The sequence below is a fragment of the Lagopus leucura genome, unplaced genomic scaffold, assembly GCF_019238085.1.
Source record: "Lagopus leucura isolate 7727_CA_CO unplaced genomic scaffold, USGS_WTPT01 Super-Scaffold_100009, whole genome shotgun sequence".
Taxonomy (NCBI): domain Eukaryota; kingdom Metazoa; phylum Chordata; class Aves; order Galliformes; family Phasianidae; genus Lagopus; species Lagopus leucura.
The window spans coordinates 23971360-23989839 of NW_024962266.1; the positions used below are offsets into that span (position 1 = coordinate 23971360).

At 41.5% G+C, this 18480-nt stretch overlaps 1 protein-coding gene across 1 annotated transcript in view; it reads right to left on the bottom strand.

Moving 5' to 3' along the window:
• LRP8 (LDL receptor related protein 8) overlaps positions 1–18480 on the bottom strand; it is a 150604-nt gene that overhangs the window by 44259 nt on the left and 87865 nt on the right. The window contains exon 3 of the mRNA XM_042873653.1: positions 17351–17473. Within this exon, the coding sequence (XP_042729587.1) occupies positions 17351–17473 (123 nt within the window). The remainder of the gene's footprint in view (positions 1–17350; positions 17474–18480) is intronic.

Here is an 18480-nt window from a genome sequence, read left to right on the forward strand (position 1 = left end):
GGACAGTTTTAGATGCTAGCTACAAGGAAACATCAAAGCAGTGTCCTATATGAGCTCTGGCTGTCTGCAGGTCCTGTCACAGCACTTTTTGACTGCCTCTGCAGATCAATGAATGGTGAGATTGGGGAAAAAAAAAAAAAAAAAAAAAAAAAAAAGGAGAGCAGCTCTCCTTCACCCATGAACTGTTTTCCCTTAAATTAACAAGGCTGTTTTTGCCCTGAAAATTCCTTTGCAGTGATCTGGATTGCACGAGTAATTCCTAGATGGACTGACTGCTGGTGGCAGAGCTCAGCCTGCAGCATTTGGGCCAAACGTTTTCATGTAAAGCCATGCAGCTTCACCGAATTCTGCACCAGCTGAGACAAATCCCCACTTCTGAAAGCTCAGACCATTAAAATCAGCCAAATGCTGGCACAGCAAAAGCACAGCATTTCTACACAAACACCCCATTTCAGGTACAGCATTTCTTAAAGATAGGTATAATTCTGATTTACACACTTCAATTGCTAAAGATTTCTGGACAAGTGAGTGCACTGGTTTATTTATTGCTGTTGTTAAGAGCGGTATCTTATCTCTTGTTCTAGCCCTTATCTCTACCTAGTTTCAGCTTTTGTTCACAGGATCAAACTATGCTGTTTCTTGATAGCCTAAGGAAACAACTGTGTGATGAAACCTCTCCTCCAAGCAGATAGGTGTGTATCAATAAAGACATCTCTCAACTCTCTCTTCAAAATCATCAGATACCCCCTAATAAGACATTTTCCAACTCTGCAATAATGTGACCCTTGTAGGATTGCTCACGTCCCTAATGTTCAATAGCCATTCTGCTTTACAGCAGCTGCCTTTGTCTTTTACCAGCTCTCAGTCACCTGAGTCACCAGAGTTTAATTTAACAAGTATTAAAGTTCAGTTTAACACGTGTTATCATGCCTGAGCTATTTGCTAACCCACTGAGACTGAATTATCTTTATTTGCAAGAACCTGACCCACCTAGCAAAGGGGCAGAAGTTCATAGAAATGCAGTATAACACGCTGGGTCTTAACAGGAAGACTCTCTTTCTAACTTGTAGTATTTGAAAGTGATAGAATGGATCTCTGAGACAAGGCTCTGTCATCTGTATGCAGGTTGCGTTTGGTCTAAACCAAGCAATTTTTATGACTTTTAAGTTGACAGTACACCTCATTTCCTATGCAGGTCAGGTATAATTTCCTTTCCAGGCACCTACGACTTGAGGCAGCCTGATGTCAGAACTTTAAACAGCTTGCTGCACTCGCCATTCCTAACCTTTCCAAAACCTTCTCTAACAACAAGACACAGTTGTCTTTATGGAGGTTTTTCCACCTGCAGGAAAGAAGACAAATGGATCTCAAGGGGAGAGAATTTAACAGTCCAAGAGCTCTGCTGGAAGACCCGAAGCACCTGCTCGGCATCACACTAACAACCAGAAAAACAAGAAGCTATCATCCCTGCCTGGTACCACCAGGGGCATGGGATGACTGGCAAGCACTCGCCATTAATCATCCTATGCCTTGAAGAAAGGTCAGCTGCACCGCAGTGAGTCAGCTCCTTCACAGTATGGGCATCTGTGCCACATCCCCAAAGAAAACAGATGCCGGTCTGCTAATCAGCTTTTACAAGAGGAAAGGGACAGCCTGGCAGATATTCTCATCTGTATCACAATTACAGCCTAAGCCTGCAGCAACATGCTCTTCTGATGATCCCAGGCTGAGCTGAATCAGTACATCCTTCAAAATGTACAGGAAACAATTCCTTACACGCACCCCAAAATGCAACTGGAATTGTTGGAAATGTCTGAGAATGGGCAGAATTCTTCATTCTGCTGGGGAAAAAGAACACTCCAAAAGCAGCCACGTGAGCAGCAGAATGAAACACCTATTTGTTACTGCTGGAAATAACACCAACAACCCTACAGAAGTGTGCTCCTACCAATGTTCCAACACGCTGCTGACATCAGCCTCCTGACATCAGTTACGTCAATGAAGGTAACACTGGGAGAGCACACAAAAGAAGAGCCTATGCATCACCCCAGCATCCAGATTCAGCACTTGATGAACCAAAATATACAGAAAAATTGCAAGTAAATTTTGTGAGAATATTTAAGATGTAGATATAATGCACTCTTGGTGACATTAAATCAACAAAACAACCCGACTTGCTTTGCCTAACCTCATCATTACTGTCCGGGTCATAATGGTTTTATCCAATGGCACATAAAAACGATGCCCCATGCAGGAGCTCCAGATTTTCAAGAGATAGATTTGTGGATCTTTTCTTCGTGTGTGTTGGCACATGTCATCCATGGTAACCATAAAGCATACATCACATGGCTACACAAGAGCTGCATGCTCCCCTTCTCCCTTTTTCTCCCTGTCTCAGACCTCTCCAGTGTCTCCATCGAGTCTATTTTGACACGTAAGGATCTGTGGGAAAGTGGATAAATAAGTACAGTAAGGAGAAAGCCTGCAAATGTGCGGGGTTGAGCTATCAAATTCTTTTCTATGGCTCAGCAGGAGAGAAAATGTGTCTTGAAAGCCTGAAACATCAGCCCTAGTTCTCAAAATATTTGATGAGCAGGCAGGGATGTATTCACTCCTTCTGGGACATATGTTACACAACAGCTTCCACTGGAAGCTGTTTTACACTTTTTGGAAGAAAACACTTCTTCCAAGCCAGGAACATGGGAGAGAAATGAAACATCCAAGTGAAGGGGAAGAACATGCAGAATTGTTCCTAGGCTACGAAAAAGAAAGAGCTTATCTCACAAATCTGAAATTCACAGGCATGTTAATTCAGTTTTCTAAAATTTCAATTATTGCACCCAATTTTAGAGATCTCTACTCCATTCATTACGTATAGCCGGGATTTTTTTTAAAGATTATTTAGCTTAAATTGGCCTTTGCTAAACATAACCTATATCTCCAAGCTATTTCCCTTTGAAACGTTTTCATAGTGGTCATCTCCCTGGTATTTAGAAATCACCACAAACAACGGCTCATAATTTCTTATAATATTTGTAAAGAGAAAAATTCTTTGATTTATGTTACTAAAGGCTGTCTAAATGCTGTCTCCTGAAGCCAGACTTTAAAAACAAAGACAATTACACCACGTAATGAGAATGTAACAGGCTCCCATCTTGCAAAGAAAAGACAGTCTCATACTTGGAAGCTCCTTGCTCACTAGCCAGTGGAAGAAAATGGTCATGCAGAACTCAGGCATGTGTGTACAGGTTGGTATGCAATGACAGAACAGAGTGGTCACTGTTAGATCAAATGAAATCCTGCACATCAGGACTCAGATCCGAGTACAGACCTCAGGCTGCCAGTACTGAGACCAGCAGAACAGTCTTGATCTGCTATTTATTCCACTTATCATTGCAAGTATCCTTTGTAGGGATAATTATGCATTTCAAAAGGTTTATTGTTTACATCAGCATAACGAAAGGAAGGAAAAAGAACAATCAAAATTTTGCTCACAATGCTGACATAATATTGCCCAAACATTTCTCTTGAAAATGCCACAAACAAGATTACCAGCTCAGGAAAATCAACAAGGAACAGTTTGACAGGCGCTGGCCAAAGGACTGCAACCAGGACTGGGACCACAACGTGCAGACAGCCCAAATACCCACACTCCCAGACCAACAGCAACTGGAAGTAGCAGTGATGACCTTTACATTTCAGGACAACAAAGTCCATCAACAACACGGATTAGATGCAAAATCTGAGAGCACATATGGAAAGGATCAGCTGTGACTGAAGGCTGCACAGATTCCAAACATTTTTTTTCTTTCCTTCTCTCACACTGATGGGTTTGAAGAAGTTGCTTGAGCTCAACCCTTGGCAGAGGCTGTGCACCTCACTGCCCTCACTAAAATACTGATGCATGTGCATGCAATATTAAAGCATGGCCATGGCCAGATGCCACCCTTCCCACCAGCACTACAGAAATAAAGTCTGCAAGAGAAATTGCTTCCCAGAAACCAACAATTTAGGATGGTCAGTTTAGAAGAAACTGCTTAGCATCTGGAAAAGGTAGATTTAAAAGGTGGTTATCCTTTCCAAAAGTATTGGCTCAGGCTCTTCCAAAAGTCTGAACTTCACTCCTTACCTTCACTTCTTAGAAAGAGGTAAATTAACAAGACACCTCACTAAAGAGATATGAAGAAAATCTAAGTAAGGGACTGTGAAAGAACAACGTTAAATTTTAAGTGTTTCCATGTTGTCAAATCTTGCTGAGTTAATAAAAAGCCTGCCAAGAAATTACACCAAGAAGAATATCAAAGTTAAGAGATTTTAATCCCCTGGTAAAATTCAACCACAATTCATAGCCCTGCTATTAACTGGTGTCTATCAAAGAACAATATAACCAACAGACTTAATGCAACCACCTTGAAAGATGCAGTGGCACCAACATGAGCAGCTTTGAACAGCTGTGCTCTGCCACTAGCACACATCACATTTCTCCCACAACCCCTCTACCTCTGCTGCTGCTTGTTCTGCTCTCTGCACTGGTGCCCTCTTCTATCTCTTGATTAAGCATCTTCTCAAAGGCTTCTTTTGCCAATTCTATAATAATCTTGGTAACAGAATCATTAATCTATGTGCATTTATAAGTGTAACAATCAAGCTATTCCTGGCCTCAGATGAAGACCCTTTCACTATAGAATGAAGTCTGTCATCAATGTTCTACTCCTTCTGCTCTGAGTTTTGTTAACCCTCTCGCTTGTTTCTGCTCTAATATAAATTCATTCTAAAACACACACGTAACTGCAGCAGTGTAAGCTCTGCTAGAAAGTAGCTGTGGGGGTCTAGGCAGAGCCCCACTGGCTTCAGTAACTCAGCTGCAAATGCAATTACTTAATTACAAGGGAAATGCTGAGCGCTGTTAATGGACCTATGTTTAATTTGCTTTCTAAAGTATCTCACACACATCTTGGTGCTGAAATAATCACTGTTTGCAAAGTGTTTGGGTGGTATCAGACAATTCCAATTCAGAAGGGGCTCAAAGAATTTAAAATGTGACTTTAAAGCTGACAATATTTCTTTAATCCCTTCAAGGCATTTTAGTTCGCTGTCTAGGTTGCAAATAATAGATCAGGAATTGTTTCGGTGAGTTTCCCATCAGATAATCAGGTAAGTAATTACAGAAACAAAATGAAACTTTAATTATGCAAAAAAAGAAAAACCAGCCAACACAGCACACCAAAAATCTCAACCAACAACCACACTGTGTTCTCTGGGAAGAAATCATTGATTAAAACAATCAAAAGCCCTACTAGAAACTTGGACGTGGTTCTCCTTTGTGAGAAAAGAAAATGCTCCATCTGGTTGGCTGAAAGATTTGAATTGCTTCTCCCAAGGCTCACTTTAATCTTTCCTCACAAATTAATTTAATTAAATCTATTATTATAAGGTCAGTATTTTTACATAACCTGTATGAAATCTTGGTGTACGCTGATAAATCTAGAAGATTAGAAAATGTTACCTAGAGTATTTAATCTTGATTTCCTACTAATCATCTCCAGCTGAAGCAACTTGTCTGATTAGTATGCAGTTTCCAGATAAGCCAGTGATCAAATACTCGTAAAAGTGAAACATCATTAGTTGCACTCAAAGGTATCTGACAGAGCTTCTTTTCAGTTCCTGCTCTGAAAAGCTGAAGCATCATTAAACAGAGGGTAAAAGAAGTCAGAGACATCAGGAGGAAGCCCCAGCTGGAGTTATCTCACGCATCAGGCTACTGAACAGCCACCACCCCTTCCTCAAATCTTCACTTTCTCAGCAGTGTAGGTGCTCTGCAGTTGATGCCAGGCTAGGTTGGCCATGTTTGAACCAGTACTGCAGAGGCTGTGGTGCAGAGGAGGCAGCAGTCCTTCTCCAGACACTCCAGAGTACTCATGAGACAGGAGAACTTATGTGCAAAGTGCACGTGGGCACACTGGGTGCTTCCCTTTCTATCTCAGGCTAATCCTGAAATAATTTTGTACCTGGAGTTTGAGGAGGAAGGAATGCTCTCAGACTGCATGCTGGGCTCCATCGAGAGCCACTGGTTACAAACGGTGATGAAAACACAGGCTCTTCAGAAGTCTCTCAACTGTGGCTGAGAGTCCAGCATAAACCCGCAGGGCTCCCTGAGCCTCTGCATCAGCAGCTGCTCTTTCATTATGCCTCTGCCCAGGCTCATTTTCTTTCTCTGGTTGACAGAGATTACTCCAATTCTAATCAAAACAGGGAGGGAAAAGCCCCACAGAACACTAGGGGGACTAAATTATACGAAGGATAAAGGAGCCAAGCAGCACTGAGACCACATCCATCGTAAAAGAGATTATGGCTGCAAGAGTGCTTCTTATCAATAGGGAACCTACAGCCACAAAAGGTCCCCAGATGAGCAAACATAATGAAACCTGCCAAGATGAGTGATAAAAATTATAGAAAGAAAAATTGCACAAGTCTCCAGCAAACTGCAAGAATCCATTGCAAAACATTTTTTTCCTGCTACCAGAAAATCTGCACCTTATCTACTTCCAAATGAAAAGCTTCCCCAGGTATGCTGCAACGTTGACATTGCACCTTGTGTCTGCTGTTATTACATGGCCTTTCTGTTCTGTTAGAGCACAGAGTATAAAAATACCATCCAGGAATTTGTAAAAATTCACACTGTGAAGGCATCTTATGTCACACTCCATGTTATGCTATCTTCAGCATGCACAGTAGCTGAAAGGAAGCCATCCTGCAGCACTATGCTAACATCTGCACTGCCACAAAGAGGCAGCTCCTTCACCAAGACTGGGATCCAAGCTTGTGCTTGGAAGATGCTGCTTTCCCATATTAAGGTGAAAACTCCTATTAGCTGGTGAAGGTACCAACATATGAATTCCTGCTCAAAGGGGCCAAAAAAGCACGAAGAACTCAGAGTAGAAAAAGCATTCAGCAGACAACCATATACTTAACCATTTTTAAGATATCCTCACTCTAAAATACATTTACATGCGCAAATAAAAAGCAATTCTGAAAAGGCTCTGCTGCTATTAAAATCGTATCTCTCAGAAAGGAACATTTCATCTTTTATATACATACAAAGAAACCCTCACCTGTTTCCCTTTTCAGACGACAGAACAGACAGTTTAGATGGTATTTCAATTGAATTTGCTCCGACTGTTGCACAAAAACAGTGGTGTGTAGACCTGTGGCTGAGAACAAAAGGTGCTCCCCTGCCATCCGTACCTTCCCTTCATTACACATAGCCCTGCTAGTTCACACAGCTCAGCTCCAAGTCTGACTCTGACAACATGCCTAGAGGCAGGAATTGAAACAAAAACATAAATTCAAGCAGAATTTAGTATGATAATTGCTATTTCTTGTTCACATTCTATACACAGCCAACATACCTGCTGAAATGCTCGAATTACATATCATCATTTTGTGTATGTGCACTCCTACAGATACGTATAATTTTACTTGATTTTAGTACAACTAGGAAAGAACGCTGGCTGACCAACATGCAGACATGCTTCTTGCCTCACAAGGAGAAGCATGGTTACGTTCACGTCAAAAATGACTATTTACTACCTCTGTCACAAAACAATTCACAGCCTTCACACAGTAACTCCAGTCCTATAGCATAGTACACTTAGAGAACTCCAGTGACACAGTAAGATGCTTAGTCTGGCAGTATAAGCTGGAAATAGGGTTCATTAACTGGCATTAGTGCACTCATATAGGAACGCATACGCATGTGTGGCCTAACAAAACTACTGAGCTAAGGCCTCTTGCATTCTAATACAAAAGGTTCTTAACGTGGCTTATTATGTTAAAATACAAGATGGGGTGAGTTGAAATGTCACTCAGAATCCAGCTACTGCAAAGTGTCCTCACTAGAGGCCAGAAGCTATTACTAAAGCAAAGAGCTGGTTGAGGCCCATGGCAGCTGTGGAGGCCTGCTGCACCCCACAGATGTGCAGGGCGAAGATGTACGTGAGCCTCACAGTGCAGACAGTGCTGCCAGCGAGGTGCCACGCTCTGGGCACAGTACGACTGAAAGCATTTCAGAGAACTAAAAGCCTCCAGGGCAAGGTTTAAGTTACATAAATTATCTACCAAAGCATGCAGAGGTTGCATATTAAACCAGTCTTAATCATGATCCTAATCCTCAAGGAAGCAGGACCGAGTATCACGAGACCCTCGTTAAAACTGCAAACGAGTTCAGTGGGAGCTTGTCCTGAATGGAAACATGATCCCACAACTGCGCAAGGAGACGAACACGGGAAAAGGATCTATTAAGTAAAAGGTGCAATTAGGAATCACGGCTTCAACCTACAAGAAACCCATTAAAACACAAAATATTTAAACGTGGAAAATGTTGAACAGTGCCATTTCATTTTCACTTCTTAAAATATTTTCCTCACACCGTAATTCATCCATTCAAGAAAGGGCAAGAGATTTGCTTTCTGCACAGATACAGTGCAATGCTGCCTCATTTAGTTGGCAACATATTTCAGTTTTCAAATTATGACTTGCTTTTGATTCCCAGAAATTATTTTCTTTTCACATCAGCCACAGTAATTGTGGTTCTAATCTGAATTTCAGAACACAAGCAGGAAGAGAATGGAAAAAAAGAAAATCATTAGGCTGTGAGAAGCTGCTTGAGTATTTTTGAAAGCCTCTTCGGTTTTTACTAGTTCAGTATTGATGGGCTTCCAAATAACTACACACACAAGGCCTTCATATGCTCAACCTTCGCTTTCCTGCTGCTTCTCTCTCACTGAAGTAACTGCAAGATTAATAGCAGCCATAAAAGGCAGCAGCAAGCCCTCTTATGACTGTTCCTGTTTACAAACTGCATGAACACATTAGACCAATAGGAAAAATATTTAAATGCCAACATTTAAATATTTGCAACAGTCAACTAATGAAAGCTCAGAGCTGACCTGGAGCATTCCTGCAGGTGTTCAAGGACAGGCTGGATGGGGTCCTGGGCAGCCTGGTCTAGTACTAGATATGGAGGTTGGTCACCCTGCACGTGGCAGGGGATTGGAGCTTGATGATCCTTGGGGTCCCTTCCAACCCAAGCCATTCTATGATTCTATGACCTGAGGCATATGGACACTGCAAATGCCAAATCTTGCAAAGTGACTTTCTTGCAAGATTACATTGCTTAATAAAAGAGCAGCAAAAACATCTGAAAAGATCCAACAGATAACTTCTATTGGTTTTCCTACTGGCCTAGAACCTCTGAAAAGGTCACTTTTGAAACTCAAGCTCTAACTACCTTCCATTGAAGGAAAAATAGGTTTTCTTTAAAGGGTATTACTTCAAAGTTCTTAGCACTGGTAGAATTGAAGCACAATCACTGCATACACTAAATTAATTTACATCTCTAAGTAAGTAAAAAGCTGAGATCACCAAAGCCATGGAAATCATCAAAAAGGAGATGTAATTCACTGCCCAACAGCCACAGATAAAGTTTTCCTGCTGCTAAGGATAAACAGCTAGGCTTTGAGTTTGCTGAATTTGCTTTGATGTAAAAGGATAATTTCATGCTTCAATAAAAGGGACAGGATGCAAGAAAAGCTAGATTAGGTTTCTCATCTTGTCGAAGATTTCTTGTGTTAGTACCTACCATTTTGTGTCCTTTGGGATATTGAGGTCAGTTTGGAGTTGCTCAACAAGAACCCACTTGAACTCATTCAGATAAGCTACAGTGATAAAGGAACCAGGGACACTCGTGAAGAAAGTATACATTGGCTGAGATAAGATGAGTGAAGTAGAAATGTTTACGAGCATTTGAAGAGTTACACATACTTAGGATAAAAAAAGGCTTCTAAAAATCTTTACTACACCAGAAGATACAATCTGTAGGGAACTACTGGTCTTCTAACCGGCCTTGACAAGTCTCATCCATCTCCAGAGTATTGCTAATATATTCATTGAACAGAATGAAGAGTCTGAAACCCTTCATAAGTAGGCCTGGAAGGTAACCAGCATACAAAAGACGTAAGATATTTTTTATATTACATTTTGGATGTGATGAGGCTTTGACAGAGGTTAGTGAATGATGAAAAAAATCGATTCCATTTACAGAATTGTGCTATTTCCAATTTCCTGGCAAAACAACAATAGACTGCACACAAGAAGAGGCTGAGAGAACTCTGTTCAGCCATCAGAAGAGGAGGCGAAAGGAAGATTTTATTGCTGCCTTCAACGCTGAAATAGGAAGGGACTACAGAAACAAAGGCAGATTTTTCTCAGATGTGCATGGTGATGCACGCTGCAACGGAGAAAATGCAGGTGACATCCAAGGATTTTTTTCATTAACATAGGTGGCCAAATGCAAGAACAGTGACCTGTTTGCAGCAGGGGCCTGGACTAGATTGAGCCCCAGAGATCCCTTCTGTCTTAAATTATCCTGTGACTTCATGGAAAGATGATATGGGGCGATTTTATTTTATTCTGTCCCCATTGATTTCTTCACTTTGACAAATCAAAGTTTTTGCCATTAGTCCCACAAACTCAGTCTGAGCCTCCGGAAAACCAGACTGTCTTTTCTATGTCCTGCCACCAGGAGGGTCCTGTAGCTCCAGAAGCATTCCCACCTTCTGCACCTTATGCTATATTTGTTTACAGATGCATGGAAACCTCAGCTGCTGTAATGCTCCCAAGGGCCCACCACACTTGTGGGGGCCCAGTAACCAGAGCACGGAAGCTGGATTTTGTGCTGGCAATAGCCAGTTAGTGCAACGGGAGTGCTGTAGAAATGAACACTTGTACATCTGACACTAACCTTATCTCACTCAATGCCTCGATTGAGCCTGTAACAAATTCCTCCAACAGAATAGTCTTTATTTATTCTACTGCACATACAATTCCCCACCATCATAGCACAATATAAACAAGAAGATATGCTCTTGATGTTGGGGGGGGAAAAAAAAAATCCTTTCTGTTTCTGCCCCAGGTTCTAAAACGTGGTATCTGGCTGTGCCTGGATGATTTGACCTAGTTTGTTTGTGGTGGCTTTTTTCGCTTTCTTTCCCCCCTCCCCCCATTTGAAGTTCAGTGGCCCAGTGTACATGATAGCCTGAGTAAGACAGTCCACTCTTCTTCAAGATAAATGAATTCTCCAAGGGCAGGAACAGTCTATTAAGTCGCTTTCCAGAAAAGCACAGTAATGTAACCAAACTCAGTCAGACATGCACGAGACATAGATCAAAGATGAATAATGTGGAAATAATTTCCTTTGGGGTGAATGTGAAGCTAGGAGAGGGTTGTGCATTTGGGGGTGAGCAATACTGTCAGCAATACCAACAATTGCAGAATTATGCTTTTGTGCAACTTAATAGCAAACGAGGACCATTACATGCTGACCAGTATTACAGATCAGCATACACAGCAGCAGCACATAAAATGCCCAGGATCGTGGAAAATGCCCATTAAAAATATAACTGTCAAGTTTGGATACATCTCCCTGAACGACATGCACTTCAAAATAAGAAGGACTGCATGAACTGATATTGCATTTCAAACCAACATTCATGGATTTCATTTTATATTCCACTTCCATTAAGAATATATATATCTATTTCTAGGACTGCTGCTTATTAAACCTGCCTATTAAACCATTCCTTATTACATGCAACATGAATTCAGACCTCCCTTTTTCTCTCTCGTACATCCTCCTGCACCATTCCGTATAATAACTTCTGCTCTTAACTAGGAGAATGTCACATATCTGATAAAGAAATAAGAAATGGTGAGTTTCTGCTGCCTGCATTCCTTGATCTCATTACATATACGATGTCCTTAGGCAAGAGTTTGCCAGCTCAGATCTTTACTTGCTCTATCCCTTTAATTTATGTTCCCATCAGTGCTACTACTGTTTGCTAGCATTTGTTTTTATTTTTCTCCAGAGATTTTTACTTTTCATTAAACAATCAAATTCAGAGAAAAATTTAAAATTTCTTTCCTGTAAAAGAGCCACATGATTCTGTACCTATGTTGGAACAGCACTGGGTGGCTAACATCCATTTTGATAGAGGTCTCCTAGTTCAGTAAGAAGAATAACTACCATTCCCCCTTCTTCAGCTTCCAGAAGCTGGATGGTGACATAGCAAGGAATCTCTCACGTTTAAGCAAAGCCTGTGTAGCACATGCCACCACCGCAGGATGGGCACAGAGTAGCAGTGAGCTGCTTTTAGTGACAACAATGAAGAAGAGGTGTGGGGCTCCTCAGCTGGATGGTTTGTGGGGCCTTACCAGAGATCCTGCACAGGCATGTTGCTACATAACCTAGTAGCAAACAATTGTAAGATCCTGAGGTGAACGAGGTGACTCTGAGGTCAAAAACATTTTCTGTATCTCAAAACTGACTCTGGTGAGGTACGTGGGAATCAGGGGTGTCTGGCTGACAGAAGTATTAACTCTGCTCCCACTGTTTCTCGACATTCGGTTCTCCTTTTTCACGATTTGTGGGAAGCTCATTGCATACAAGCTGGCACAACAGAGATGAAACCCATTATTGTTTCAGAACACTTTCCAATGATGGCAGTTTTGCATCCACTGCAGGTTTTGCCTCACCCATAGGCAGAGAGCAGCAGCACTGGCTCATGTCAGACAGAGGATAAGCCTGCATCTCCCCTGGCTGCCCTCCCAGCAGGCATCCTGCAAGGCCTAAGTGGTTCATTTGTTTTACATACATGCAGCCAACCTTTCCTGAACAGAGACCTCCTGAACCTAAAAAGGCTTTGTCAAGGAAGATGAGGCTGGAGTGTGACATGCCGTGGCATTAACTCTTCCCCTTCTCCATCAGCACTGCAATGCAGCACAGCTAAACAGCATTTCTTTGTTCCACCTCACTCACCATCCCATTTCTTCTCATTTATTAAGTATGTATCTCAAAATAACTTTCTTCTCTTCAACATTACATTCCTCCTCCTCCTCCCTCCCCCAGCCTCGTTCAAGCCAACTTCTTAAATCGTGCATTCTGTCCTTCCTGCCCTCTGTGGATAGCATTAATTTTTGAGTTTGCGTGGCTTTGCTTCCCCTGATTTAGGGGCTCATTCCACTTCCATGCAATAAACAAACTAAGCCAAAATAAAACAATCCCCTTCCTCCATCATTATTTCGGATGATTACTTCAGAGAGAACAGCTCCAGCCCACAATATCTGCCTGAAAAGATCTGCTTACAGAAGAGGGATACGCTTATTTTGGAAACTTTAATATAAAATAAATGAGACCAAATAAACTCAGCTGCCAAATAATAGCACTGAAGAACTGACAGATGGCAGAACACTGAGCTTTAGCAGTGCTATTTGCCTGCTACATGAATAATTTTCTTGGACAAACCTGTGGATGTAAGAGTATCTTTAGATCAAGGATCTAGCTCAAAGAAAAGAAGAAATATAAGCAGCTTCTTCTTCATAATAACTCATTTTCAAACCAGAAGCCTGAACAACCATCTTCTCTAAATTCAGCTCATGCCAGATACAATAGTGAGAAGCCCTACAGGTTCCATCAGTTGGGAACTCCATAGCCACTTACTGCCACTGCTCTCTGCCAAATTCAGTGGCTTGAAGAAAATGCACTTCATGGATAGCAGGAAAAAAACCTGGACACCACAGTTTGAACAAAATCAGGCAAGTTGTAATGCCATCTTATCTATGGACACAAAACAGGTCACACTGTCCTGAAAACCTGTGGAAGGGTAACATCTTGAGAGAGGATATCTCCAGGTACAAAGCTGAGCAGCTTCAGGGATCTGGGAAGCAGCAGCAAACTAAGTAGGGATTTTTTTGTTTCTTTACAACAACCTTTTATCTTTAACTCAGCACTAGAGACAGGGACATAGAATCCCTAATCCCTAATCAGAGCCCACAAGGTATTTACAAAATAGCTACAAAAGCACTCAGAAAATAGAAAGCCATTTAGCATATGGCTAGGTGCTGTGGATCTCTTTCCAAGCTGGAAATACTCCTCAAGTGCAACATTCAGCATTATCAATGCTCTGTACCTCCATATCTCAAATGGACTATAGCCCATGTCCCAGTGTTACATTAATTGAGGAAAAGCTCTGGAACCTGGCAGAGATGCTGGTAATTATGTGACCTGTCCGAAAGCAATTGATTTTATAAAGTAGTTTGATCTTGCCAGAGGTGAGAAATCTCCATTTCCCATCCCAACTCTTCTTTAGGGAAACTCCACAGTGCATTCTCCTCCAAAGGCTGTGCTGCATTTCCACACAGGAAAGTGAGACAGTCACAGTGGCCTGCAGTTACTTCTCACCAGATGGAGGAAAAAATAAATAAACTTTAAAAAACATCAAGGACTGCTGGGAGAGAACTTCTAGGAAAAGTCTTACAAAACGTCCCACTATACACTCTGACTCTCACTAGATTTTCTGTCTGTAATTACAGCTTTTTCCTTGTCTGGTATGGCATTTACACATACAAACAGTTTGGGCTTTTACTTTGGGGGTATACACTAAAAATAAAGCAACATGCTCCAGTTTTTTGTTTAACAATCTGCCAGGTTTATCGTTCACTGCTGCCTTGTAGAGTGGCAACAGGAAGAGCTGCAAACATATGTGAATTAATCTCACAACCAGGACAGTGCTTATGCATCATCGGGCTGATTCTGGTTCCTTAAGAGCAGATCAGATCAGCCTCTGAGATGACACATAGTTTGACAAGGATACAAAACATCTGGGAAGAATGGCCTTACCATGCAAATTAAAGCCTATAGCTATCAACAGCCATAGGATTAAAACTACTTGATCTTCATCTGATTAAGTGTGAACCTCAAATCTGAATAATCCCATAAAAGAAGTAAAGTTCCAAAATTCTACTTGCAGATTTTTTTTTAAGATTAGAAGGCAAGCTTTGAACTGGTATAGAAAGAAATATCAACTTGTCCAGAGAGCCAGCCGCAAGTCAGGCATAAGCTTGTACTGAGCATCCTATAAACTTTGAGACATGAAGATCTTGCATCTACCACATAAACTTGTAACAAAAGTTAAACATATTGTGCTGAGACAGCTACACATTAGAAAGCACGGAATTAAAATTAAAACTAGCCTTAACCAGGCACTCCAACAATGCAGCCAGCTACACGGTACAACAAAGGCACGAATCAGAGCAGTTCAATGTGTGCTGGAAGCCCTGCTATGAAAAGTCACCTTTATTTTCTGTTGTTGGAAACTGGGATTGTGGCTCAGGACCACCTTGATCCAGATGTGAAAAATACGCAAGAACAAAGTCCTAAGAGGACACTTTACCCGTAACAGAGAGGGCTAGAGCATCAGAAGTTTCTGGTTTCAACAGAGAAAAGCACTCACTCATGCAAATTGCCTCTGGAAGCCAAGAGACCCTTCCTGACTGATAGATATGGATGTTATCTTCTGTGAATAGAAATGCTGCAGTTATAGGCCATAATTACATGCCACAGTCTCTGACCTGTTTTCAAAACTCTTGTACTAAAAATAAAAAAAGGCCAAGTCAAGAATTAGTCCACATGGGCATTGTCACTTCCACAATGAATTCCTGATTGACCTGTCACAGCACACTGCAGAACTGGAACAGATTTCTGCCTGTGTCAAGGTGACACTGTCCTGCTCCCATTAACAGCAGGGAGACATTTCAAGGGCCATTATTTCCCTGATACTACCTGAAGTGAAGAACCACTGCAGAAACGTAGACTTCAGTTTCTTAGTAGGTTTCAAGCAGAAAATCACGCTAAACTGAACAAATGACTTTCCTCTCAGGACAGCAGCCCCATATTGTACCAATCAAAGGCTCAGGTCAAGTGTCCTTTACAATACTTAAGTTTTAAAGATGATTTCCCCAGAGAGATAATGTAAGTGGGGAGAAATGGGAGGAACGGAAGATGATCAAGAAAAATCACCAGGGAACTAAGAGCTGCATGGTCCGTACCCTCTCCATGCTATGCCCTCTGCCAAGGGATTTACAGACAGCAACACCAGGGAATGGAGCTGCTTAGTTATGCAGCCCCCCTCCACACAACCAGGTAGCAGAAGGAGCATTAATAAGATAGCTTTTGACTAAGGAGGATGCAGGGTGAAAGACCAACACTTGTAGTACATAAATATGCGAATGCAGTCACTAAAGTTTTTTCTGAAGCCAGTATATGGCTGCAAAAAATATTCCATTTGTTTTATGCAAAAGATAAGCTTATTTATCTTTCTTAATTAGGGAGGGAGAAGGTAGAACAGGTACTGGGATTAAAAATAAAAGCATGGTTATTTGTGAAGCCCTCTATGTGCCAATAAAACACTTCCTCCAGCACTGTTTCTGACTCATGGGAATATATTTGTGAAGTACATGACTGGAAATTCAATAGAATGGCTTGTATAAGTTTCTTGGTCTGCCCAAGAACAAATCTGCAGATGTAAGCAAGCTAGTGTTTTCATTACGGTGTTCTTGGGATTCCCTTCAACTCAGCATCAGACCTTCACAGTTCTGGGCTAACAGAGCATGGACAGAGGTCCTCAAACAGCGAAAACATTATGTGCACTATGGAAATCAAGCATGTCCTTTTACTTACTCTATCAATATATTTTTAAAAGGTGTTGTCTGTACTGATCATCTGTTATATTTACTCTCAGCTTTAGTCATTTTACACTGCTCATCTTTTGTCTGTTATGTTTTTCTTCACTTGTTCTCCAAGGCAAAAACTAAAATAAGAAATAATAACACTGAGCAATGCCCTAGGAATTGGAAAGTTCAGCTGTAGTGACAGAAGTGCTGTCTGCAGTGAAGAATCCTAAGATGCTACCCCATGCAAAATGCTGCACATCGCAGTTTGCAAAGGCCTGACCCCAGGCACACAGATTTCATAGTACTTGATTCAGACCTTACATGATTGCTGGTGCAGCCTCACACACTAGGAAGCTGGGGAGCAACAGTACACCTTGTGGGTGTAGTGCTAAATAATAGCTTCTGATTCCCCTTGGACTCCTGCTTCTTAAAAGCTTTCTCTTTTGTGAGAAGACTGATCAGGAATCTTAATGCACCGCTGCTGATCACGAGCCCTGAAACTATGCAAACTGCAATAGTGCTAGAAATGTTTCCTGTTTCAGACAGAAATACACCTTGTATAGTTCTATCCGTATCACTGTCTGGAAAACTGGTATACGGGAACATTTGGACGCCATCTGATTCAAATGACCTGAATCTTTTGTGTGTTTAATTTCTGTTACAACAAAAGCTGAAGTTTAAACATCATCCTGTGAGTGTTAAGAATAACACCTTCCGTTTCTTAGCACTCCATGCTTTGACAAGACGACATGTCTGAGAAACACCACTTGTCTGTGCTACTCACTGCATGCTGCTTCTGATTCATCCGACCCATCAGAACATTCTTCTTCACCGTCACACTTCCACCTATCTGGGATGCAGTGGCCGTTGTCACAAGCGAAATCCGACTCAGCACAAGTTTTCTTTGCTGCAGGAAAAGAAAAAAACAAACAGAACTGGATGTGAATATAAGCACAGCAGATCACCTTCACGGCATCCAATCCCATGAAGGACAACACTGATTTCCCCACATCAAGAGAATTCATCTCACATTCAGCATCGCTTCTCCATGACAGAAACACTCAGGTATCGGGTGTTCCTTTTCTCTAAAACTTTTATTCCTCAATTATTCAAAATGGATCTACTCTTGTATATTTTATTTCAGACAGTAAAAAAATAAATAAATCAATATGTAAAAATAGGGATGCTCTTTATCAAAATAAGGATCTGGGGTTTACTACAAAACATTGCTGCTTACATGGAACTGAAAGTGTGCTGCATGATTTACAGACAGGTAAGACAAGTCTTGCCTTTGGAGTACTACGATCTAACAATGTTTTTATCCACACAGTCTATCATGGCTTTTTTTAGTACATCTGTCACCCTATTAGATGATCATAAAGCACTCCTCCAGACAATAAACATCATTTCATTAAATGTCAACCACTCAACACTCTTTGCTTTGCTTGCATTAATCTAGGGCTTGAAAAAGATGCAAGGCAGGAGGCTCAAGCAATTAACGGGTCTATTCCACTGTGCTGGTGGTGCAGCACACTCAGTGCCTTTAATATACATCAGCATTACTGCACTGCAGCAGAAAGAAAGCAGCCTACAATCTGGCCTGTTCAGTCCTTGGCATCAGTGTGTACATGATCACAAGTCACTGCCTTTTCCAATGGTGTGGCTTTTCTACAAGGAATCCAACTGAAGAGCAGATCAGCTGACCAACCAATTCATATAGGAGGTGGTGGCAAGGAGATTTGTTTCTTCCCTTCTGCAAAGCTGCTCACAATCTAATAGGATCACAAGAACATTCAGGCATTGAAGGACACCTGGAGGCCATGTCCAGCCTCCTCCTCAAGACCAGGCCAGACCAGGTAACTCATGGCTTCACTCAGTCTGCTTTAAACATCTCAATCTCAGGATGGAGACAGC